Source organism: Nerophis lumbriciformis, linkage group LG09, assembly GCF_033978685.3.
Source record: "Nerophis lumbriciformis linkage group LG09, RoL_Nlum_v2.1, whole genome shotgun sequence".
NCBI classification, from domain to species: Eukaryota; Metazoa; Chordata; class Actinopteri; order Syngnathiformes; family Syngnathidae; genus Nerophis; species Nerophis lumbriciformis.
The window spans coordinates 15,356,761-15,383,238 of record NC_084556.2 but is presented as its reverse complement, the minus strand read 5'-3'; the positions used below and the strand labels follow the sequence as shown (position 1 = coordinate 15,383,238).

At 38.4% G+C, this 26,478-nt stretch overlaps 2 protein-coding genes and 1 long non-coding RNA gene across 7 annotated transcripts in view; 2 read left to right on the top strand and 1 right to left on the bottom strand.

The window, feature by feature from the left end:
- slc43a2b (solute carrier family 43 member 2b) lies at positions 1–19,406 on the top strand. 2 transcript variants are annotated; one of them, XM_061962504.1, is made up of 14 exons: positions 1–287; positions 3,742–4,036; positions 4,116–4,171; positions 4,285–4,361; positions 7,306–7,398; positions 7,478–7,611; positions 11,778–11,974; positions 12,056–12,199; positions 12,490–12,507; positions 12,937–13,069; positions 13,361–13,493; positions 15,666–15,739; positions 15,847–15,970; positions 17,934–19,406. In XM_061962504.1, exons 1-14 carry the CDS (start codon positions 128–130, stop codon positions 18,093–18,095), a joined length of 1,800 nt encoding a protein of 599 aa, XP_061818488.1. In that variant the 5' UTR covers positions 1–127; the 3' UTR covers positions 18,096–19,406. The 2 variants fall into 2 exon arrangements, with proteins under 2 accessions (XP_061818488.1, XP_061818489.1); XM_061962505.1 differs by lacking the exon at positions 12,490–12,507.
- LOC133607665 (uncharacterized) lies at positions 641–26,460 on the bottom strand. Its single transcript, XR_009815434.1, has 5 exons — positions 26,412–26,460; positions 7,500–7,581; positions 7,303–7,387; positions 7,021–7,162; positions 641–702 (listed from the first exon to the last, which is right to left on the bottom strand). It is a non-coding gene; the product is annotated as an uncharacterized lncRNA (long non-coding RNA).
- Positions 25,851–26,478, top strand: part of LOC133607663 (prolyl 4-hydroxylase subunit alpha-2-like) — a 33,831-nt gene continuing 33,203 nt past the window's right edge. For all 4 annotated transcript variants that reach the window (XM_061962509.1, XM_061962507.1, XM_061962508.1 and 1 more), the window contains exon 1: positions 25,851–25,994. The gene's annotated coding sequence lies outside the window, so the exon portion shown is untranslated. The remainder of the gene's footprint in view (positions 25,995–26,478) is intronic.

Here is a 26,478-nt window from a genome sequence, read left to right as displayed (position 1 = left end):
TCTTCCCAGATAAAGTGATCTCTGAGTCTTCATCAGTCAGCGAGGCGACACAACCAACTCCCTCTCCTTCCCCTCAGTCTCTCTACACTCCAGATCTTCACCAGTGTAATATTTCCTTCCCTGGACCATGGCTCCGACGCTGGCAACGGCGTTCGCCCGCCGCTGGTGGATGGCGGTGACCGCTATCGTTGAGAATCTCCTCTTCTCGGCCGTGCTTCTGGGATGGGGATCGCTCCTCATTATGCTCAAATCCGAGGGCTTCTACTCGTACCTTTGCAGCGACGAGGGTGAGTCGAACAACTGTTGGGGTAACTCAACACCACAGCTTTTTCACTGTGTTTGAACAATGGAGAGGTTCTCCTTTACCTCTTTGGATTCAGGTACATTTCAAATAGATCAAAAAGGTGCTATTTACACCAAATGTTTTACAACATTCTGTGACGAGGGAAAAAAATTGGGCATCAACACATCAAACCTTGTCAACCACCTGAAACGCCAGAGTTGCTATGACAGTGTTTTAAAAGCCTATGAAAACACCGGCTGCTAACGAAGCTGCCCTGAAGCCAGCCGTAAAGAAAGGTGTATACAAACTACTGTTAAATCTATATTTAAAAAATAATAGATATGAATAAGTTATCGGTATCGGTCTTGATAAGTGGTTATTTACCTGTATCTGAGATAGGCTCCAGCACCCCCGCAACCCTAAAAGGGACAAGCGGTAGAAAATGGATGGATGTATCAGCTTGAAAATAAAAATATTGTCTGTCTATAGCTTTTAGCATCACCAATTCAACTTTTTCTTGTTACTTTACACCCATTTTCTCTTTTATTCTACCTTTTATGTGTGTTTTCTTAATACTATTTTAAGAATATGCGACGGGCCATTAAAAAAATTGCTGCGGGCCGCACTTTGGATAGCCCTGCACCAATTTGTCTTATCCCAAATCATCCCAATATCCTTTGAATTTGGATATGGGTTGTCCTGTTTTTTTTTTTTTTTAACAGACTTTCAGTATCTGTTCATAAAAGCTAGGGCTATTCAGCTAAGTTCAGTTAAGAAGACTAACATTGTTGCAGAAGATTCTTATAAACACAAGAGTTCTGTCAGATACAGATAACCCTTGACCATCTGTTTTGCAGTACGTCCTCAAAAACAACCGATTCTCAGGACTATACAAAATAAGAATAACAGTGAAGAAATAAGTCTGGCCCCCTGGCTCTTATTTCCCACAAAATGTGGCCTCAAAACAATTTGGTTTATTAGCCCTGATATTATCAACTCTTCTACACTAGTACTGATCTGCTGCTGATAAAAAGGTGACAAATGGTCAAAATGCCCACTCTTGCTTTGTTGCCGGTGCTATTATTTTTCTTACAAGCTGTTATTAAACCCCAAAGTTTGACCACATAACTCACATTGTCTATTGATATTCTCATTCATCCAGATCATTGTAATCTCAAGACATTCAATCGATCACAACTGGACTGTTTGGTTTGTCTTAGAAGACGTTTAGAGCTAGACGAGATCTGACCAGTCTAAGACTAGATCTGACCAATCCAAGTCCATGAGCATGAACTGATGAAGACTACTTGGATGACAGGCGTAACGTCTTCTACGACAAACCAAACAGTCCAGTTGCGATCGATTGAATGCCCTGAGATAAGTCACATTGACTTGAAATTTCTCACACAGCTCTACAAAACACCCACTGTAACTTTAGGGTGTTGAGCCCAAACCCCACGTACTTTGCTACACAACTTTAGGGGACTGACAAGCACATGTGTGTAAAACTTGAACAAGAGTGTTTACAAAAAATGGCAAAACATCTTCAAAACTTTTCGCCAAGTCATTTACAAAAATGTTAGCACGTCTTCTGAAGCATTTTTGACCACAACCCATAAGAGGCACCACAAACATATTTTACAGTTACATTGGGTGTCCTTATTTTTAAATTTACTATGAACATTAGTGTTGTAATTGTACCGTATTTAGAGTATTTCTATTTACTTGTGCCAGTTATCATTGATCAATCGCAGTAATTGCATAAGACATATACTGTGAGTGTGAATAAGAACACGTTTGCGAAGGAGTAAGAGTTGTTTTATTGTCGAGCTACAATCTACGCTATATATATTTGACCAAAAAGCTGACACTTGTGTTTTTACGTGCAAAGTTTAGGAATATGCAAACCATTCCAGCAAAGAAGCAGCAAAGGTTGATTCATGTCAGACTTACACTATCATCTTCCCCTATGTACTCTTTTATAGTTAGTTTATTTAACTTATCTCCTCTAATATCCTCTCTTCTCCTCTAATTAATTAATTTGTTGACAATTCGAGGATGTGGGTCCATATTGTGGCGTCTGTCAGAGATCCTCAAAAATGCCAAAACGCTCAAAAACATAAACTAAACTAAGTCTTAAAAACAAACTTAGACATAGGGGCAGAAAACCAAAGAACAAAATGATTGTTCTGTATACTATTACTATGGTAGTTAACTGTTATTTATTAGCTCTTGTACAGAAATCAGTACTCGTCATGTAATTTTACTATATGAGGTATGCTCCGGCACGCCCTGCGACCTCAAAAGGGACAAGCGGTAGAAAATGGATGGATGGCTGGAACCCCTTATGTTCATTTTCTCATTTTGTTTGTCAGCTTAAACACAAATTAAAAGTGAATTTATAGAAAGAAAAGCAACAATGTCCTAAATCATATATAGGGACGGCGTGGCGCAGTGGAAGAATGGCCGTGCGCGACCCAAGGGTCCCTGGTTCAATCCCCACCTAGTACCAACCTCGTCATGTCCGTTGTGTCCTGAGCAAGACACTTCACCCTTGCTCCTGATGGGTGCTGGTTAGCGCCTTGCATGGCAGCTCCCTCCATCAGTGTGTGAATGTGTGTGTAAATGTGGAAGTAGTGTCAAAAGCGCTTTGAGTACCTTGAAGGTAGAAAAGCACTATACAAATACAACCCATTTATTATTTATCATTTATATATATATGTATACTGAGTATATTCTTAGGTGTATTATGCCATTTTTAGTACTTTTTATTTGTATTAATCTAACGTATCGATCTATCTATCTATATATCTATCTATCTATTATCACACAATCTCAGAGGGAATGTCAATTTAATAATAATAATAATGATACCCAGTTGTTAAAATCTGGCGATTGCATAGAACCCGAACCCTGACCTCAGTAAATATCTGACGCCATGTTTGTATAGGTAACTTCCTGCAGCGATGATGCAAGTGTCTTATCTTGCAGATGATGTAAGAGATGACTGCAGCGCAAGCTCAGCTCTTTTCAGGCATGTGACAGGTGATAGCGAGACTGAGCAACGCAGCAGCCAACACTTTATTAACAGTAATATGGAAGTTTAAAGTTCGCTGATAAAGGACAGGGAGGGAACAACAGGCTGATAGGAAAAAGTGATGAGGAGGAGGAATTTGAGGGGGGGTATGTGATAACAAAATGCAGGAAATGACGAATGATAATGAAGTGTGTCCATCTTTTCTCCATATTTGTTGCTGTTGTTTAGTTTAAAAACAACATCACAAACTTATTTGTATTTTATTTTACAATTCATATTGGGATTAAACTACTTCCTGGGATGGAAGTTTATACTTCTCGTTAAACCGATATGAATGAAATGATGAGTCACACAAACGGAGGATTCAAACATCCACCAAAACTCACTGTCATGTCCAATTGGACTTCCTGTACATTTGCAGGCAACAGCTCCAGCTACAACTTGTCCCTGACGACGACCGAAGCTCCTGACGACTACGCTGACTATTATGAAGATATCGACGGGGTGCTGGTGGCCCTGGGAGACGGGGTGGAGATGAAGCCCCTTGCCCCCGCCGATGGCCAACTGAGAATGAACGGCTGGCTAATCTGTAAAGAGCAGGATGAGATGCTGAACCTGGCCTTCACTGTGGGCTCTTTCCTCCTGTCAGCCATCACGTTACCAATGGGAATTGTCATGGACAAATACGGACCTCGCAAACTCCGACTTTTGGGAAGGTAAGGACAACCCTATGCTATCAAATGGCTGAACACCTTGGTGTCTGTAACTAAATAACGTTTTTTTTGGTCATTTTAGTACATGCTTTGGCTTGTCCTGTCTGCTCATTGCATACGGAGCATACCAACCAAACGGTTAGTGTGCATAAAGTCATACAGTGCTGTATCGTCATACAGTATATTTTGTTAGTTACTTATTTGGTTGTTGACGGACCGACAATGACCTGTTTGACCTGCTTTGTTTGCAGAACTTTCTGTCCTTATCTTTATTGCCCTGACTTTCAACGGCTTCGGGGGCATGTGCATGACCTTCACCTCCCTGACGGTAAGTGTGTGAACGGATGTTTGTGCTGAGTAAACTTTAGTAATGTTAAGCTTTTATGATAATGTTGGGATTTCAAGCTTTATATAGCTCAATAACACCATGAATGAACATCATGTAATCTGATTGGCTCCTCCAAAATGGCTACAGCAAGCAAAAACCCAATGAACATGTTCAAAAGGGGTGTAATTGCTAGTATAAATGAACCTTTGCACGATTGTCTAATTTTTTGAGTTTCACCTGTACATGTACATAGACACCGCTCATTACCATTAAAGCTATACAGGCACACTAATCAGCATGTTCCCAGTAGGGTTTCTAAAAATAAAGTTTATTTTCCAACATTAAGACTTTATTTTGGACAAAAAAAAAACTTTGCTATGGCAATATACTGCTACATTTTTTTCTATAGATTGTAATATTAATGTTTAATGTCCTGATATCTATTAAAAATGCATTAAATAATTTTTATTTCTATTTTTATATTTCTAAAGTCATGTTTTTGGCTGATTATAATTCAATGATAACTTCGCACCACGCCATGCATAAAGTAAATTGACAGTTATGGTCATGGTTATGATTATGGTGTTAGTTCATTTCGAACATACATACAATTACAATATGATAGAGAACATATTTCCTGTTTCTCATTACAGCATGTTCAAAAAGGAGTAGGAGGAAGCAGATCCTATTGAATACTACCCATTTTCATATAATAGCAGTTTTTAACATGTTTGTTTGTATTCAATTTGGAACACAAAAGTGAACAAACAAAAAAACGAATCAACAAAAAACTAAATAGACAAATGAGTAAGTAAATCATTATCAAATACATAAACAATAAATAAAGTTCTCACAAATAAATAGTTAAGTAATTTATAGTTCACATAATGAGATAAAAAAGTAGAGGGCATTTTTTTATATTCAAGTGGCAAAAAATGTGATGCTCTTTCTGTACAATTGTAATAAATGGAAATGTATCATTTAAACTACATTGATTTTTGACTGAGTTTGTCTAATGAATTATTACTATCATCTAGTGCTGTGTTTTTCAACCACTGTGCCGCGGCACACCAGTGTGCCGTGAGATACAGTCTGGTGTGCCATGGGAGATTATGTAATTTCACCTAATTGGGTTAAAAATATTTTTTGCAAACTAGTAATTATAATCCGCAAATAATGTGCCGTTGTTGAGTGTCTGTGCTGTCTAGAGCGCGGCAGAGTAACCGTGTAATACTCTTTCATGTCAGTAGTTGGCAGCAGGTAGCTAATTGCTTTGTGGATGTCGGGAACATGGTTTGTTGTTGTGATCACAATATGCAGACGACAGCGAGAGGCAGCGTGCAGGTAAAAAGGTGTCTAACGCTTAAACCAAAAATAAACAAAAGGCGAGTGCCGCGAAGAAAAGGCATTGAAGCTTAGGGATGGCTATGCAAAACGAAACCAAAACTGAACTGGCTGCAAAGTAAACAAAAACAGAATGCTGGACGACAACAAAGACTTACAGCGTGTGGAGCAGCATACGGCGTCCACAAAGTACATCCGTACATGACATGACAATCAACAACAAAATAGGAGCGCAAGACAAGAACTAAAATACTACACACAGGAAAACAGCAAAAAACTCAAAATAAGTCACGGCGTGATGTCGTGGCATTACACCTACTTTGAGACAAGAGCTATAGTGATGCATGGTTGGTTATGGTTTGAATTTATATCCAACAATTGCGAGAACAACTTGTTAGTGTCAATATCGACTGCTGAGTTTCATTTTTATATGTTTTCTGCTAGTGGTGTGCGTCAGGATTTTTTCAATGAAGAAAATGTGCCTTGGCTCAAAAAAGGTTGAAAAACACTGATTTAGTGTACATATATACAACTTCTATTTTAAGACGCATATTAAATGTATCAGTAAATTATGCATAATATCACAATATATCGCCATATCACAATATTGTATCGTTCCGTGAATCAGGTGATGTCCTTGCCAATACTCCTACCGTACAACACACTGTTGTGAGACCACTCAGACATATTTAAAACTGTGGAAAATATCATATGGGATCTTTAGGGAGAGAAAAAAAGTAGTAACAACATAAGGAACTTTAGTGCAGACACAAAATACAAAAAGCCTAGTAACACATGTAGAATTAATTATTGTCTTGAAGTTTAAAATATTTTTCGGTGTAACAACAAAATTACGTCAGCTTTGAGAAATTAGGAGCTACAGTACCTCCACTATGATGCAAGACTTCTGCTCAGTAACAAAACAATTACACACAAGTTCCAGTCATTCCTTTTGTGTTGTCGTCCACTTTTCCCACTCCAGGAATTAAATGTGGCTTAAAGCCAGAGAGAGAGCAAAAACAAGCAGTGACATCCTTTGCATTTTTTCTCCTTTTGTTTCCTCCACTCGCCACCATCTGAGCCTTATAGGGAGTCACATGGTCCAAAGTGTACCATGGTGATCACCACAGAGGGGATACAGAGGGGTCTTGTAAATCTCCCAATAAAACATTCCACCACTGTATATAGTGTAATAAATAGGGCTCTGTCACTCTTTATCACCTTTGCTGTATACATTGTATCTCCTCCTTATTTCACCCCTCCTAATACCACCTTGAAAACAACAAGCATTCAGTTAATTATTAAAGGTCTCTACCTCTAGTCGACACAGGCATGGCCTTTAAGGCGTTGGGCAACAGTCAGCTGTAACCGCTGGCTCCTCGCCATGGGGGCACCCCTCCGCTTTCTCTTTTTCCCCATCTCTTATGTAATTGAATGTTCTTGTTGTTGTTCAGTCTCTGGAAAGCAGAAGAGCTTGTTAATGTTTAATTACTTTTTTGAGGTTTGGTCACCCAATTTCTCGAACTTTTCACCCGTTAAATGAGGCTTCATGTCAGTACTTTTATGCTGAAAAATGAAAAATATCTGTCTCTCTCACCAGTTGCCCAATATGTTCGGTGACCTGCGTTCCACCTTCATCGCCCTGATGATTGGCTCTTATGCATCCTCCGCTGTCACCTTCCCTGGTGTGAAGGTAACAGGAAACATGTTCAAACCATTAGCATTTAACAACTTTGACATTGTTTTGACCACGGTCACGTCCTTTTGCAAAGGTGATTTACGACTTTGGAGTACCTTTCATCACTATTCTGGTCGTATGGGCCGCGTGTGCTGGACTGGTGTTCGTCAACTGCTTCCTCAACTGGCCATTAGAACCCTTCCCAGGACCAGAGGACATGGACTACACGTTAGTATGGCACATAGTAACACAGATATACGTACAACTAAATTAACAATGTATCCCAATCTAATCCATTTGCATTTATAAACAAAACTGAAGGACATGCGGTGGAACCACTCAGGTTAAACATTATTCATTACAGCTTGCTGGTTAAGCGCTGATTTGTTTGGATTTAGAATCATTGTAATTGAAATAGCAAAAATCAGGATATGTTTTAAAGGAGACCTAACCAACCTTTCTTACTCATTGGTACCTGTTTTTTTGTATTTGGGATCTGCATAAGTACCAAAAAATTGAAATCAAACCATAGAGGCATTGCGTAGATATTTATAAAACAATCTTGTCTTCCTTCATACCTCCTCCAAACGAGCCGTTTGGAATTTGCCAAGCTTGTGACGTTTTTCCAATTGTGACGTCGGCGGATATCTCCATATGTGGTAAAGTTTTACCAGTTTTACCAAGTTTTACCAGGAGAGTTTTGCGCGAGTGTGTCATTCTAGTCCGATTCTAGTCCGATGTTTCCTTCCTCAGAAAGCAGCTTGAAAACTGTATGTAAAACATAATCTATGCAAAATGTTGACCAAAAAACATCAATACAGGTTATGTAGACCACAAAGAAGTGTTTTAAATGTACAAAAAAATCACAATGTGAACCTTTTAAGTAAGAGTGATTGAAGACGTGAGTGCCGCAAAGCTGAACGCAGGTGGAAGAAGGACAAGCTTCAGGTGTCACTCCAGATTTTAAAAGACTGTTGGCATGGATATCAGAGCACAGTAAAAGAGGCAAAAAGAGAACATTTGGCAAACATTATTGCCTCAAATAGTCTTGACCCTCGTGTTTTATTCAAAACCATTGACTCTGTTCTTAATGCCCCTCAGCCTACATGTTTGGAACCCTCCTCTGAATTGTGTAATGCCTTTTTAGAGTATTTTATTGATAAGATTGCCACAACAAGGGCTCTCATTTCTGTTCCGACCTCTGACCCTTCTGTCCCCTTTAACTACTCTGCTGTTTTTAATCAGTTTGAGCAAGTGACTCTGCGGCAGTTACAAGAGTTAACTCATCATATGAAGCCCTCAGGTTCCCCCCATGATGCTGTCCCTCCTACCTTTTTTAATGAAGTGTTTTCTTGCATAGGGCAGCCTGTTCTTAATATTTTAAATAGCAGTCTGTTTTCTGGAGTAGTTCCTACCAGTTTTAAACACGCCGTGGTTCAACCGCTTTTAAAGAAACCTGGTCTGGACAGTTCAGTTTTAGCCCATTTTAGACCTATTTCTAAGCTGCCTTTCCTCTCAAAGATTTTGGAGAAGATTGTTTTTACCCAGTTAAACACTTTTTTAGAGGACTGTGATATTTTAGAAGTCTTTCAGTCTGGGTTTAAACCCCTCCATAGTACCGAGTCAGCTTTATTAAGGGTTTTTAATGACATCCTTCGAGCAACAGATTTAGGTGATCATGTAATTTTAGTTTTACTGGATCTAACAGCAGCATTTGATACGGTGGACCATAATATTTTAATTAGACGCCTGCAGCATCAAGTGGGCATCTGTGGTACTGCTTTGAGTTGGCTGAAGTCCTATTTGACTAACAGGACCTTCTCTGTGAATGTTGCTGGATCTGAATCCTCCGTTGCTCCCTTGACATGTGGGGTCCCACAAGGCTCAGTTTTGGGACCACTTCTCTTTTCTATTTATTTACTTCCCCTGGGCTCAATCCTAAGAAAGCATGATATTTCTTTTCATTGTTATGCCGATGACACACAAATGTATTTTCCATTAAAGAGAAATCATGCCTCTTCAATACAGCCATTACTTGCCTGTCTTGAGGATATCAAGGCCTGGATGGCCCTAAACTTCTTAAATTTTAATGAAAAGAAGACAGAAGTAATAGTGTTTGGACCTAGTGGTACCTGTGAGCTCCCCCCTGTTGACTTTGGCCCTTTGGCTTTGCACGTTAAGCCCATGGTCACCAACCTGGGCTTTCGTATTGACTGTGATTTTAAATTGGACCGTCAGATTGGCACAGTGGTGAAAGCCAGCTTTTTTTATTTACGTCAGCTGGCCAAGGTTAAAAACCTTCTTTCTAGGCAACAGTTAGAGACAGTAATCCATGCCTTTACTACATCTCGGCTGGATTACTGTAACTCTTTATATTTTGGAATTAGTCAGTCCTCCCTCTCACGTCTGCAGCTGGTCCAAAATGCAGCTGCCCGACTTTTAACTAACACAAGAAAAAGAGAGCACATTACTCCTGTTTTAGCCTCCCTCCACTGGCTGCCTGTGTCTTTTAGAGTCCATTTTAAGATTATCTTACTCGTTTTTAAATCCTTACGTGGTCTTGCCCCACCTTACCTCTCTGAGCTGCTCCATCTGTATGCCCCCACCCGGTCCCTCAGGTCAGCTGATCAGCTGATCCTGGAGGTACCCAAAACAAAGCGCAAGCTCAGAGGGGACAGAGCTTTCTCTGTTGCGGGTCCCAAACTCTGGAACGATCTCCCTCTCCATGTGAGACAGGCCCCTTCTTTGGCTATTTTCAAGACCCTTCTTAAAACCCATTTTTATTCACTGGCTTTTAACCCAGCATGAGACTTTGAACTGTTTTTAGCTTTTAACTTTTTGAACTGTTTTTAACTTTTAAACTGTTTTTATCTAACAAACTGTTCTTAGGGTAATTTATATTTGCTTTTTAATTGTGTATTTTTATTTCTGTTTTAAATGTTATTTTTTAGTCTGTCCTTTGCCTCTATTTCTTTGTGGTGTACAGCCCTTTGTTTTTCAACTGTGCTTGTTTTTAAAGGGCTTTATAAATAAAGTTGGTATGGTATGGTAAGAGTAGGGGATGCAATGCAGAAGATGTGTTGTATTGCAAATGCATACACTTAAAATGCAGCCATAATAAACTGGGTAGTCAGGACAGATACCGGTGTGTCAGCTGTCTATGGATACATTACATTACAGGTGTGAAACTCAATGTCCGGGGGACAGATCTGGCCCACCTCTTCATTTCATATGGCTGGCTCATGAACACCTGGAAATAATATGCGTCTATAAAGTACCTTATCTTTTCATGCTACATGTATTTGTTCTTTCCATTTTGACAGAAAAAATATATGTACAGCTTGAAATTGCATACATTTGAAACTTTATTAGTACAGTATTAGTAATGCAACAAATATTCTATTATCATACTTCCAAAGAATGTGTTAAAATAAATATGAATAATTAAATATCTGCTTGACTTATGATTTCAAAGCAAGTTATAAATCAAATTTTACACTGTAAAAATGGCAATGAATTTTACGGTGAAATGTACTGTTTTTTTTTTACAGCACTTTATTGTAAATTGAAAAAACTACCGCTGTTTTTTTATGGTATCGCCTGAGCTGCCATTTTAGTACCTTAAAAACTATGGTTGTTGTTTTTACAGTGTGTTATTGTAAATAGAAAAACTGGGCCACATTTTTTACAGTAAAAAACTGCCAACTCAGTTGCAAGAATTAAATAAAAACAGTGGTACTGTTTTTCTGTTTATAGTAAAATTCTGGCAACTAAGCTTTTTTCTGTAAAAAAAACAACGTGGTACTGTTTTACCATTCACTGTACATGTTGTAAAAAATTTTTTTTAATTTTACAATAAAATTCTGGTTAATGTAAAAGCTACCGTACATATGTTTTACAGTGTATGTAAAAAAAAAAAGATGATAATCAAATGCATAGTCAAATTCATATATCATTCGCTGTTACAAGCAGCTCTCTGATGGCAGCCATAACTCCAATGTGGCCCTCAATGAAAACAAGTTTATTTCAGGTTTCACGGTCAATATTTCTCCTCTTTTCCATCACGCTGTGGCAGCATCACAAAAAAATACAGTGGTACCTAGACTTAGGAGTGCCCCAATTTAAGAGTGGTTTGTGATGAGAGCTGTCTCACGTTTAATTGTCATGCTTTATGTTGGAAGCAAAAATTTTAGTTATAAGCATCCCGGCCATTAGTTGGCGTATGATCCAACCAAAACAGCCTGCATCACTTGCGAGCATTAGCCTATAGCTATAGCTCTACAAAACTTTGTTTTCCGAGCATGGTAAGGAGGAAGTGAGTGTGAAAAAATGTGCTGAGAAGACGAAGCATACCATGTGTCTCTACTCACGAATCTCACCATTCCTTCTCTCAGGGTTAAGATCAAGTTCAGCTGGCTGGGCTTTGACCACAAAATCACAGGCAAACAGTTCTATCACCAAGTGACCACAGTGGGCCGTCGTCTCAGCGTGGGTAACAGTCTAGTGCAAAAGGATCTGCCTATCAAGGAAGGCCACAAGCTCTGTCTCTCCACCACGGACCTAGAGTTGGAGAGCAAGTCCAAGGAGGAGTGTAAGAAATACGGCCTTTAGTCAATCCCCATACATATTTTCTATTTATGACTACTAATCAGCATTCTCCTCTAATCTACAGCCCAGTCATTCCTGAAAACTATCATCAGCCCCATCTTCCTGCTCAGTCTGGTGACCATGTCAGTCACTCAGCTCCGTCTTTTGTTCTACATGGGGGCCATGAACAGTGTCCTCGAGGCACTCAGTGATGGGGACCTCAACACAGGTTAGGATTTTTCCAAGACCAACATTTTCAGGGTTGGGTGTTATAGAACAATTATTTATGGCTCTTTTTTTTCTAATGCCCAGTCCCAAACTGATCGTACCACAAGTTTAAAACATAAGCAATAACCAGTTTGTATGTAATTATTGGTTTTCCGCATCATGTAACAGTCCAATTCACTATGGTACTTAACTTTTTGATAGTTTTTGTAAGCTATTGTGAATTACAGTCATGTTTTTTAATCAATGTTGTTACTTGAATGATTAAAACTGTTCAATAATTGTTGTTTTCAGTGGAAAGAATGGAAGTTGGTAAGAGTCCAGATTTTCCAGTCATTGTTCTATTAAATAGACTAGCATTTATTTAACATTTGGCAGTTTAGCATACTGCAATCTCATACTGTTCCGGTTCTTGTTCGTTTCTCTTGCCTAACATTTACTTAACATTTAGCACAACCTTTATTGTCCTGCTTTACTTTATTGGTTTTGCTACCTTATAGTTTGCCTTGGGGGTACATTTACACCACAGCATTTCATTTGGTTTCTCATTTAAAAACACCATTAATCATTTGTAGTAATTATTAACTGACTTTGCCCTTCGTAGTACATGCACCTTTCCTCGAGCAGGACTTCAAGACAAGACTAATGCATATAACTACTTTCTGTAGTCGCAGTAATCCTAGAACTCCTGCAGTATTTTCTTTTTGGTCAGTATCTAATACTATGTGTATCCCCTTGTAGTAAGTTTGTACTCCTCCATCTTTGGCGTGCTGCAGCTCCTCTGCCTTATGACTACTCCTGTGATCGGCCAAATTATGGACTGGAAGTTGAAGGAGTGCGAGGACAAAGATGAATCAAAGGACACCTGTAGCAAGTAAGCCTTGTTCATTTTACAGTGACATTGCTAAGATTTTTGAGTTGAATATCATTGCCTGAAAATATGCCCCCTATAGGTCGTGTACAGTAAAATGCATCATAGTTGCCACCAGCCCCTTAGTGAAAAAATGTTGGACGATAACTGATTTACAATGATCTACTCTTCAATCTTCAAAACTCTTTGACACAGTCCTACAGATCCCCCACTGGGAAATGTACATGTTAAGAATACATTATTGACCTCAGTGTGCATGCTTGACTCTCACATTTGTGTGTTCTTCACTGCCAGGGACATGACAAAAACAAAGCCAAGAGACAAAAAGATCCAGAAGGTGACCAACGCCCTACGAGCATTTGTACTAACGAATCTTCTTCTGGTGGGCTTTGGGATCACTTGCCTGATACCTAACCTTCCCCTGCAGGTAAGTGGTCATTAGGCATAAAACGTTACTTTGAAGCCTCTTCATGTCGCCAGTAAACTGCAAAGACAACCTGTTTTATAAATGTGGGGTTTTATAAAGCAAGTCTTATTACCTAATTCGAATTTAGTGCCTGTATCCAATTTTGTCTCACCAACAATTAACCAACATTCATGTGACCCGTGTTCAACCTTTAAAACAACAAGCCAACACAAAACTCACGCTGAAGTAAACCAATATTATTAAAGTTAAAGTTAAAGTACCGGTACCAATGATTGTCACAAACACACTAGGTGTGGTGAAATTTGTCCTCTGCATTTGACCCATCCCCTTGATCACCCCCTGGGAAGTGAGGGGAGCAGTGGGCAGCGGCGGTGCCGCGCCCGGAAATCACTTTTGGTGATTTAACCCTCAATTACAACCCTTGATGCTGAGTGCCAAGCAGGAAGGTAATGGGTCCCATTTTTATAGTCTTTGGTATGACTCGGCCGGGGTTTGAACATATTAAACATTATAGAACTGCGCCATTTGATCCACGTACTGCAAATCCATCCACGTTTCTATATTTTTCACACTGTTGACAGTGTAGCAAATACAGCACATGAACAATACTGTAGTCTTGGGTTTTGTGTAATATGTATATTTTTTGTGGCCCTGATGACACATAATGTTACTACTGAACAAACACATACATGTTGCATAATGAATCAAAAATGTAATTTAAATACAATGTCAGGGAAAAATGTAACTTGAAACATTTGTATGCACATACAACACTTAAGTATATCAGTATGTTGAATTAAATTATGGAATGGATTATGTAAAGAAATAGAACAATTTGCTGATATGATCCTGCTTAAAAACTGTTCAAACTCAAAGTACAAAGAAGAAGAATCATGATGAACATGTTGAACCTACTGATAATCTTATTCATTTCACCATATGAAATACAACTTACTTCACTAATTATTTTTTATTTTTTTTATAATTATATTATCTTTGGAGTGAATTGTGTACAAATTGAGAACAGAAAGTGAACAAAGATGTTTGCCATTGCTAAGAAATGGAAAAGGGTTAGGATTAAATAACCTGTGCTTCTTCCTACTCCTTTTTGAACATGCTGAAAAGAGAAACTGGAAATTGTGATGTATCATGTTGTAATTGTATGCATGTTCGAAATAAACTTAAACCATAAACCATTTATTTGAACACGGTCTGATAAAGCAACAATATTCTGAGTTTTAAACACCATTAAATAAAGAATGAGAAGAGCACTCGGAGAACGCAAACTATTAGAGCTTGAGGAATGAATACAACTTGATGAAGACTCTTGTTTCACACACACACACACACACACACACACACACACACACACACACAACACACACAGAAATTAAAGTTTGAAATGCAAACAGAAGGTAACCTTTCGTAGAAATGATCCAGATCAGCTTCAATATGGAACGACGTGTTCCTTTACTGAAGATCCGCCCTTTTTGAGCTATCGACAGCGCAATGAAATAAATGGAGTGAACAGTATTGTCTGTCACCACTATCTTTGTCTCGGTAGGGCTGCTTGCATACACAAACGCGTACACACACAGAAGTGTAACCATAAGATAACATAGTAGAAATGATCCGGATCAGCACCAAGGCCTAATCGGTTGCTCCTTATCCCATTTCGGACATTTCCAGAAGGTTTGATTTCAAATGCCCCCAGTTATTGAAATTACTTTCTAATCAACCTAAATTGACCCTTTCTGATACGCTACTGACACAAAAATATGACATGACAGACTAAACTGTGAGACGATTCTTCTTTTTTAAGAAAATAAAAACATATATTTCAATACAAAATAAAAATATATGTTTTAAAGACGCTGTAACAAAAAAGGATCATCATCATATATCTTAGCTGCACAATAGTTTAATGACTCTCCTATATTGATCACAATTATCTTAAAATTGGCATCATCATTCCGCGCCACTTGTGTGTGTGTCACTGAAATAGAAGTTTGTTTGGCACAAAATGTATGTATACGTGTAAAGAGCACTTCATTCAAGCTTACACGTATTCGGGACAATAGGATACTTTTCCTATGTTGGTCTGAAAATCTTCCTTTTATATGATGCTTCAATTTGGTGACTTTAATGTCTTCTTCTTCTGTCTCGTCTCAGATTGTTTCATTCATCTTGCACACAGTGGTGAGAGGATTCATTCACTCAGCCGTGGGTGGCCTTTACGCTGCTGTGTAAGTGTTCCAGCATTGCACTTGATGCAAGTTCCCATCATATTGACCTTATAGACCATGTGTAGATGTGAGTTCTTTCTGTGAATGTTCTCTATGTGTTTTTTCAGGTACCCTTCCTCGCAGTTTGGCAGTCTAACAGGCATGCAGTCACTAGTCAGTGCTGTCTTTGCTCTGCTGCAGCAGCCACTCTTTTTGGCTATGATGGGACCCCTGGAGGGAGACCCATTCTGGGTATGTATCTCTCCACACACACCCATGCAAATACAACTGAACCTTCTTGAACACAGCATGATAAGATCAAATAAAACTAGAATAAAGGTAAAAGTAATCATCTGAAGACAGGAACTCTGATTGTGTTCATGCTAGACATTAGCCAATATGGGTTCTTAACATTTTTGACCCCGGGGCCCAACTTTTCCACTACAGAGGGGCCCAGAGCCCACTGAAATATTGACACTGAATTAATAATCTTACTCTTAATCTTACTTTTAATCATAATTATATCTATCCTACTTACAGTTTAACAGGACAAACTGTGCCAATTGATACGAAAGTATGTGTTAATCACAATTATTATTATCAGGCTTAGGTCAGGCTTATTACAAAAATTAAATATAATTAAAATATACTGCAAAGAAAGGGACTCATAAAAACTGATGAAAAATTAATTTACATACAATTACACAGTGTTAAAATAAGAATATTCTACCTAAATTAATAATACAAAAAACAATAATATATGTTTCTTTACTAAGCTGTCAATACAATTAAAGTGCAAATGAAATTACAGCTTCACCACTTTGATTTTTTTAAATATTATTTTTGCACTTAAACAGGAACTGCATTTTTTTTAATTGTGCCTATCGTTCAGAATCATTATGAAAGACATGACGAAGATTGTTGTTGTTTTTTTATGCATTCTAAATATTAAATACACACTCAATTCTGCTTAAAAAAGCCCTTAAAAAAACATCAAAACACCTCATTTAGGGTTTTATATACATGATGTAAGTATATATGTAACATAGTAATGGACACATTTATAACAACATTTAATATTTACGTATTTTGATCATTTTAAGCATATGTGGCGCATTAATTTCAAAAACGCATCACAGCATTTGCTTTTATTTTTTCATCACTCATTATTACTCACTGCAGACTTCATGAGAGCCAACAAACATAATAAAATATCACTTACTGTACGAGGTCTGCTGTCATTGGGATGCCAACTGCTGGGATGTTCATATATTATCATTTAGGTGAAGAATGTCTCATAATCCTAACGAAGAAACAGGGTTGGGTGGCTGGGGGGGACGAAGTGTCTTTTTGTGTCGTTCTCACCATTTCCCAGTCCTACATGGATGTCAAAGTGTAGCAACTTAAAGGAATATGTCCTACGCCAGCTACTTTATAGCTGAGAGGCATGATTTATGATCTACAATAAACTTCCAGGGAGCGAGGACACACCTCGCCAGTCAATCATGTCGAAATTGTACACAAGCTTGTTGACACAGCTGTAGTTAGTCTGTGTTCGCCCTTATAATAACAATATCACTAACACTTGGTTAATATTCAAGTCACAACATGTAAATGGAGTATTGTTGGCACTTTTTGAATGGCTATTTATTAGATTTTATGGGCGGAATAAAGGACCTTCCATCGGCTCCACTGCAAGCGGACTTTAATTTAGTATTTAGAATGCATTAACAAAAATAATTCGTCGTCATGTCTTTCACAATGATTGTGAACTGCTGCCCATACGGACCACAGCTGAAGACAGATCTTTTTTGGTGGCCCTCTAGAGGGCGCTCGCCGTTCAACAATGGGCACCGGTGTTTGCCTATAGCTAAGAAACACTGCTTTGAGCATCATTATTTATGTTAGAATATGCTTAGTCAAATTTGTGTGTGCATTTTGTATCTGTAACTAACTGTTTATCATACTGAGCAGCCGGACCATTTTATAATGTCACTGTCAATGATATCATCACACTTTTCCTCTTTGCCATCATTAGTATCCTTCTCTTCTCTGGTAGCATGACAAAAAAAAAACTATTATAAAATGATTTTCAAAGATAAGTCATATTTCTCCAGAAATATTTGCTAGATCTTCAACTTCTATAACTTTTTGCCTTCTGCCTGCTGAGTTACTGCTAATTCTAACTAATTCAGACGTTTTCTACCCAAACCAGGTCAACATCGGCCTGTTCGCTGTCAGCATGCTGGGCTTCCTGCTGCCGCTGTACCTCATCTGCTACAGACAGACACTCCATAAAGAGCGGCACAAGAAGGACAACAACGCCAAGATCTACATCAAAATCAACGGCTCAGACATCCCAGAGGCCTTTGTTTAGCTAAAGTAGGCATCAGGGCAAAGACACCACGAAGGACGATTGATACCGGATGAAAGACAACTGAACGGTGTCATGCAGGCAGTGGCGTGCAAAAGGACAAATCCTGTTAAAATACTATATTTATAAAATTATATGAGCATATGTCATCATATTTGTGGAAGTCTACCACACATCTGTGAAATAGTGAGAAGAGGAAGAGGAAGAGGAAAAGACTGTGAAAGGAAAGAGGCATCCACACTCTGTATTCCCCCAAAATCCTCTACTTTATTTTATTCCTTTACAGTATTTCACGTAACTGGTTGTTTTGACCAGTAGAACGGAATAGTATTCTTCTTAGAGATGGATTTCACAATTATTTTGTTAATTAGACATGTTTCTTTTCAAATACCACAGTATTTTGTCGATGTTAAAATGCTGTTCATTAATGTAGGGACCAAGTTTTCGCACATTTAAGTGGCTTACATTGTTTTTAAGTATGCACTACAGCATTTGCTGTACTGTATGTTAGAGCCTTTAAGGTTTTACTGTCTTATGTACAAGGGACATCACATAAACTGCAGTATTTGTATTGCTAAAAGCAAAGTATCCATTTGAATATTTATTTTTGTGACATTCTGTCTTTAGGATTTTAAGTTTACCAAATGTGCCTTTTGAGTCTTTATATAAAAAATTGTTTTGAAACATACAGACAATCACATTAATTTCTACTGGGGGTTTCTATTTTCATATTTAGTATATTATGTCTCAATTTCACTAAGAGATGCAGCACTTGTTTTTAACAAAAAAATTTCCCCAAACGCACACAAAAATTTATTTTCTATTGACAAGTTGCCAGGTTTTAACTACCTCAACTAGCAGGTTATGTATTGTTGCTATTGGTTTGTCCGTCAGTTAGAAAGTTAGTTAGCAAAATAATTCATAAAGTTCTACATTCAGGAAATGTCCGAAATAGGATAAAGAACAACTCATCACCTTTTGGGGTTGATCCGGATCATTTCTACTACACTACATTATGTGTACGTTACAAGCTTCAACTTCTGTGTGTGTGTATGCTCCCAGCCTTGCCCCCACCAACAACAGACAAAGACTATGTTTACACTGCAGGCCAAAGTGGATTTTTTGTAACTCTGATTTTTGTCCAGCGGAAAGTTTAGATTAAAAGTAATATGGGATCTTTATCAGACTCCAGTATAAACGCTCACAGGCCCCAATTTGGCCCCAATGTGGCCTCGACGTCAATTGCATGTACAGTTCGATAAAGTTAAAAGAAGACGAAGTTGACTTGATTCCGTAAATGAACAAGAAAGTTGCTGCTACTACTACTATTTTGCCAAATAAAAGTCACCACACCTTAAAAATAAGTTTTGTTTTTTTTTACAACAAAATAAATAAAAGTAACTTTATGTATGAATGGATATACAGGTAAAAGCCAGTAAATTAGAATATTTTGAAAAACTTGATTTATTTCAGTAATTGCATTCAAAAGGTGTAACTTGTACATTATATTTATTCATTGCACACAGACTGATGCATTCAAATGTTTATTTCATTTAATTTTGATGATTTGAAGTGGCAACAAATGAAAATCCAAAATTCCGTGTGTCACAAAATTAGAATATTACTTAAGGCTAATACAAAAAAGGGATTTTTAGAAATGTTGGCCAACTGAAAAGTATGAAAATGAAAAATATGAGCATGTACAATACTCAATACTTGGTTGGAGCTCCTTTTGCCTCAATTACTGCGTTAATGCGGCGTGGCATGGAGTCGATGAGTTTCTGGCACTGCTCAGGTGTTATGAGAGCCCAGGTTGCTCTGATAGTGGCCTTCAACTCTTCTGCGTTTTTGGGTCTGGCATTCTGCATCTTCCTTTTCACAATACCCCACAGATTTTCTATGGGGCTAAGGTCAGGTGGAGTTGGCGGGCCAATTTAGAACAGAAATACCATGGTCCGTAAACCAGGCACGGGTAGATTTTGCGCTGTGTGCAGGCGCCAAGTCCTGTTGGAACTTGAAATCTCCATCTCCATAGAGCAGGTCAGCAGCAGGAAGCATGAAGTGCTCTAAAACTTGCTGGTAGACGGCTGCGTTGACCCTGGATCTCAGGAAACAGAGTGGACCGACACCAGCAGATGACATGGCACCCCAAACCATCACTGATGGTGGAAACTTTACACTAGACTTCAGGCAACGTGGATCCTGTGCCTCTCCTGTCTTCCTCCAGACTCTGGGACCTCGATTTCCAAAGGAAATGCAACATTTGCATGGTTGGGTGATGGTTTGGGGTGCCATGTCATCTGCTGGTGTCGGTCCACTCTGTTTCCTGAGATCCAGGGTCAACGCAGCCGTCTACCAGCAAGTTTTAGAGCACTTCATGCTTCCTGCTGCTGACCTGCTCTATGGAGATGGAGATTTCAAGTTCCAACAGGACTTGGCGCCTGCACACAGCGCAAAATCTACCCGTGCCTGGTTTACGGACCATGGTATTTCTGTTCTAAATTGGCCCGCCAACTCCCCTGACCTTAGCCCCATAGAAAATCTGTGGGGTATTGTGAAAAGGAAGATGCAGAATGCCAGACCCAAAAACGCAGAAGAGTTGAAGGCCACTATCAGAGCAACCTGGGCTCTCATAACACCTGAGCAGTGCCAGAAACTCATCGACTCCATGCCACGCCGCATTAACGCAGTAATTGAGGCAAAAGGAGCTCCAACCAAGTATTGAGTATTGTACATGCTCATATTTTTCATTTTCATACTTTTCAGTTGGCCAACATTTCTAAAAATCCCTTTTTTGTATTAGCCTTAAGTAATATTCTAATTTTGTGACACACGGAATTTTGGATTTTCATTTGTTGCCACTTCAAATCATCAAAATTAAATGAAATAAACATTTGAATGCATCAGTCTGTGTGCAATGAATAAATATAATGTACAAGTTACACCTTTTGAATGCAATTACTGAAATAAATGAAGTTTTTCAAAATATTCTAATTTACTGGCTTTTACCTGTATATTGTGTAATCTAATCATTTTATGGCTGTTAAGTAGAGGAACCACGGACATCAGCATGAATCTACGTTAGTGTTATCTTTCAACTCACGCAGTCAGGTCACATTCAGGTCGCATTTCCTTTTGGACTGCAGTCACTTGAAAAAATCAGATTCCAATCTGATTGGACTATACCTCCTAATGTGGGCCAAATCTGATGCGGAAAGATAAGATTTAAAGAACTTTGGGGCGTTAAGACAATCAAAAAAATATCTGATCTGTGTCATTTGAGGACAAGAAAATCAGATTTGGTGTGTCGTGTAAACAGAGAAGTGAGCAACTGACAAGAGGCTTCACTCAGTTTCTTTCATTCTGCTATAGATAGCTCAGTTATGGACGTATTTTGACTAAACTTGCAGGAAATGTCAGAAATTAGATTACAAACAGGCGATTACATTTCGGGGTTGATACGGATATAGGACATTTTTGCTTTTGGGAGGTAGTGCCTGGTGGAGGTCTGCGCTCTCCGAGTACAAGTTATGAAATGGTGTTTTCCCTAATTTACATAATGTATTACATGCATTTTATTACTACAAGACATACATGTTTAATGAGATCTTATTGGTAAAAGACACTAAAGATGATGTTTTGTTATTTTTTGGGGGATGTTCTATCAACACTTGCCCAGTAATAAGGCAAAGTGTCATGAAAAACCATTGTACATGTTTATACTGTATATAGTCGATGTGCCGATTGATACTGAAATATCAATAATAATACCAAGTCTTTGTTATAATATCGATTCTCCTATCAAAATATTGATACTTTTGATACTTAAGTTATTCTAGATATTGTATAATTTTAACAGGAACACAGTCTGTGAAGTAACTAAATCATTGAGATTGTGTCTACAACCCAAAACCAGTGAAGTTGGCACGTTGTGTAAATCGTAAATAAAAACAGAATACAATGATTTGCAAATTCTTTTCAACTTATATCCAAGTGAATACACTGCAAAGACAAGATATGTAATGTTCGAACTGAGAAACTAATTTTTTTTTTGCAAATAATCATTAACTTAGAATTTAATGGCAGCAACACATTAGTTGGCACAGGGGGGATTTTACCACTGTGTTACATGGTCTTTCCTTTTAACAACACTCCGTAAACGTTTGGGAACTGAGGAGACCAATTTTTGAAGCTTATCAGGTGGAATTATTTGCCATTCTTTCTTGATGTACAGCTTAAGTTGTTCAACAGTCCGGGGTCTCCGTTCATAATGTGCCTCACATTTTCAATGGGAGGCAGGTCTGAACTACAGGCAGGCCAGTCTAGTACCTGCTACTCTTTTACTACAAAGCCACACTGTTGTAATTCTCTGAACATTTTGAGGATATTACGGACCGAAGATGGTGAAATCCCTAAATTACTTGCATTAGCTCGTTGAGAAATGTTGTTCTTAAACTGTTCGACAATTTGCTCACGCATTTGTTCACAAAGTGGTGACCCTCGCCCCATCCTTGTTTGTGAATGACTGAGCATTTCATGGAAGCTGCTTTTGTACCCAATCATGGCACCCACCTGTTCCCAATTAGCCTGTTCACCTGTGGGATGTTCCAAATAAGTGCTTGATGAGCACTCAACTTTCTCAGTCTTTTTTGCCACTTGTGCCAACGTTTTTGAAACATGTTGCAGGCATCAAATTCCAAATGAGCTAATATTTGCAAAAAATAACAAACTTTACCAGTTCGAACGTTAAGTATTGAATATAGGTTGAAAATAATTTGCAAATCATTGTATTCTGTTTTTATTTACGATTTACACAAGGCGCCAACTTGACTGGTTTTGAGTTTTGTATATGAAAAGTGATTGTGGGTAAAACAAATATATACAGTATATATTATATGACACTACATTAATCTCACATAGGCAAACAAAGCCTACATTTTTTTAGGTAAAGTGTCCTAAATAATACATAATCTAAGTGTCATTAAATTAAACATAGCAGATGCTATAAAACAGCCATTGCATATCATTCATGTAAAAAAAAAAACGGGCATTTAAAATAAATAACTCAGTACGTATCTTTTTTTATTTTTATCGAAAGCTATTTAGAGACCCTACATACAGAGTTGAATATAGATAAGATAAGGCAGTCAGTGCAGAAAAAATGGTTAAAAAATAATTTATTTCGCCCTGTGATTTTAAATTGTTTAAAGATGGTTCCCAAAGAGCAGCAACATTTGAAATACACCACTTTTTACATTTGACCAGACACATTAAGTATATTTGCACAAAGTATCAGTGGTAAAGTACATTACTAATGTACAGTGAATTAACACATTAGGGTCACACATAGATAATATAAGGATCAATCCTACCAAAATTTTTTTTTATCTGGGATTCAAAGCTTATCAGTTTCTACCACCATACTACATATACAGTATGTTACAAAATATGTAGTTTGGGAAGGCATAATCTTATGATGATCCACAGTGACGCCTGCTGGTCAAAGGTCACCATTATTTTGCAACATTTTTTGATAGCACCAAAATAGTAGTCAAAAAAATAGTACTTGTACACAAGTACATGTAAAATTACAGGGGTACAAATCCATATCTTTTTTATTCACAATTTTTCTACTCAATAACATTTTTGATTTACAAAATGAAAGGATGGATATGGAATATGAAATATAGCGTTATATAATACTTCTACCAGTATAAGAACAAATTGAATAAAATCCCTTTAAAATATACATTACAGTTTAATTTGAAAAATTATGAAAAGTTACAATTACTAGATGCATCAAACAAGTAAACGTTAATAGAAGAGAACATAATCATGCATGAATAAATATTAGACATGAGCTGAAATTGTTCTCTGTCCCATACTTACATTTATACATACTGTACTAATATAAGTAGGCCTAGTGTGTAATAGAGAAGTTTTAAAGTATGCGGAGCAACACCTTTATGAATAAAAGTACAACCTATTAGATTTTTTTTTCAACATTTAAAACACTTCCTTGTGGTCTACATAACATTTAATGGTGGTTCTTCGGTCAAAATTTTGCATAGATTATGTTCAACATACTTTTTTTCAAGATGCTTTCTGACTGTCCCTCCAGGACTTGCCGTTTTGTGGGCGGTCTTAATACGTGGCTCCACTTCGACAGCGTCTTCTCCCCATTATCCATGTTTTAGTTTTTAGTGCTTCTATATGGATTCTACTGACAAATATAAGTTATAACTATATGCTACTTTGCATCAGAAATGGCAGCAGCGCAAGATGCATATGTAAGTACGAGCCAGTCTGCCCCACAACACGAGGATAGAGAAAAAGAAGAAGCTTATTGATTAAGTTGCGGACTACAATGGCGGACTCGCGCAAAGCACTTTGGATACATTTCTACCTAAGAAGGAGATATCCGCTGACGACACAATGCGATTGGGGTGTGAAGGAAGGCAAGATTGCCATTTAAAACTTTCAAGACTTATGCAGATCCCAAATACACAAAAACAGGTACCAATAGGTAAAAAACCTCGGTTTTGCATAGGCCCCCTTTAAAATCCTCTTCATGCGGAATTTATTGCAAATATTTGTACTTCCAGAAGCATTTTTGTTCATTTTATTCACATTTTTGCCACTCTGTAACAGATAAGATTCACCTCAGACAAGTAAAAAGCTAGTTTAATTGTATTTGCTCTTATAATGATAAAACAACTAAATACACATTAGGCTAATTAATACCGAAACGCAAAAAAGCTTGAATATTTATATTAAATGTGTGGAGTTTGCATGTTCTCCCTGTGACTGCGTGGGTTCCCTCCGGGTATTCCGGCTTCCTCCCACCTCCAAAGACATGCAACTGGGGATAGGTTGATTGGCAACACTAAATTGGCCCTTTAGTGTGAATGTTGTCTGTCTATCTGTGTTGTCCATGCGATGAGGTGGCCACTTGTCCAGGGTGTACCCCGCGTACCGCCCAATGCAGCTGAGATAGGCTCCAGCACCCCCGCGACCCCGAAAGGGACAAGCGGTAGAAAATGCATGGGATGTTTAGGATTTAGATATAAATCCTGATTTAAAAAGGCCTTAGTAGTGTCCATCCATCCATTTTCTCCCGTTCAGGGTCGCGAGTGGTGCTGGAGCCTATCCCAGCTGCATTAGGGCGGAAGGCGAGGTACACCCTGGACAAGTCGCCACCTCATCGTAGGGCCAACACAGATAGACAGACAACATTCACACTCACATTCACACACTAGGGCCAATTTAGTGTTGCCAATAGTGTGGTGACGAAAGTGCACATTTGTCCCTATTATTTCCAATTGGTATCACTTGCAAAATCACAACAACGCCTGACACGTAATCGACGTTAAAAGAAGGGAACAAAAGTAGACCCCCCCAAAAAACTAAATGGCTTCAATTAAGTCCATGTGAAATGTTTCATCATCCATAGAACAAGCTTTGGTAACTCTCTGTAAACGTGACTGACTGCATGGACCACTTTACCGTAATCACTATAATAAAGTGAACTGGAGTTTAGAACCCTGGACTATTATAGAAGGTATACATCATGTATGTAATCATACAGACATGCTGACAATGAACTGATGACTAGAACGATGACTGATGCGTCACAGCATATTTTAGCTGAATTTTACGAGGGCACTCAAATATTTCAGCCTCGCAAAAGCTAAACTGTACGAGGGGACCCAAATGCAACACAGAAATTCCAACACCCATGTCGTTGCGCGGCTATTACATGCATTATAGCGCGCCTTCTAGTAGGTTCCGTACGTGGCAACGACATCAACTTACACCCACTTCTCTGTCCTCTTCACCCGGGGGTGAAAACTGTTCATACTGCGAGGAGTGACACCACTTTTCAACCTCCGGGAGACGAAGGTGAGTTCATGCAGGATATTGTCTCTCAATGGCGACATTGGCCTCTCTTGGGGTTGCTTGTACAAAGCGAATGGTTACGAACATGCTGGCATGGTTACCTGCAACAACTGGCTCCGAACTCATTGGCTTACAAGAGTTTGGGAGTTCAAGAAGGGCGAACGACAACGGCGTAATGTCATCGTTACACACCTGCGTGTTTATTTCCGACATGTTGATTCGCTCCATGCACTCATAAAAGGAAGGGGAGGCAATGTTGTTGTCATGTTTTACCTCGCGAATGTGAGAAAGTTTAACCAACTTGCCGCAGTATCAACAACAACACACTCGGCTGTTGTTATTCACAGGAATACCTTTTTAAATGTTTAAGAAGCACAATTATTGCTATTTTCACCAGAAATTCCTTATTTTTTTACTCACGCGGACGAGCTCCCGCGTTCGGGTTCTCTAGAAACTACTATAGTGTGACGTCACCAAGAGGCGGGGC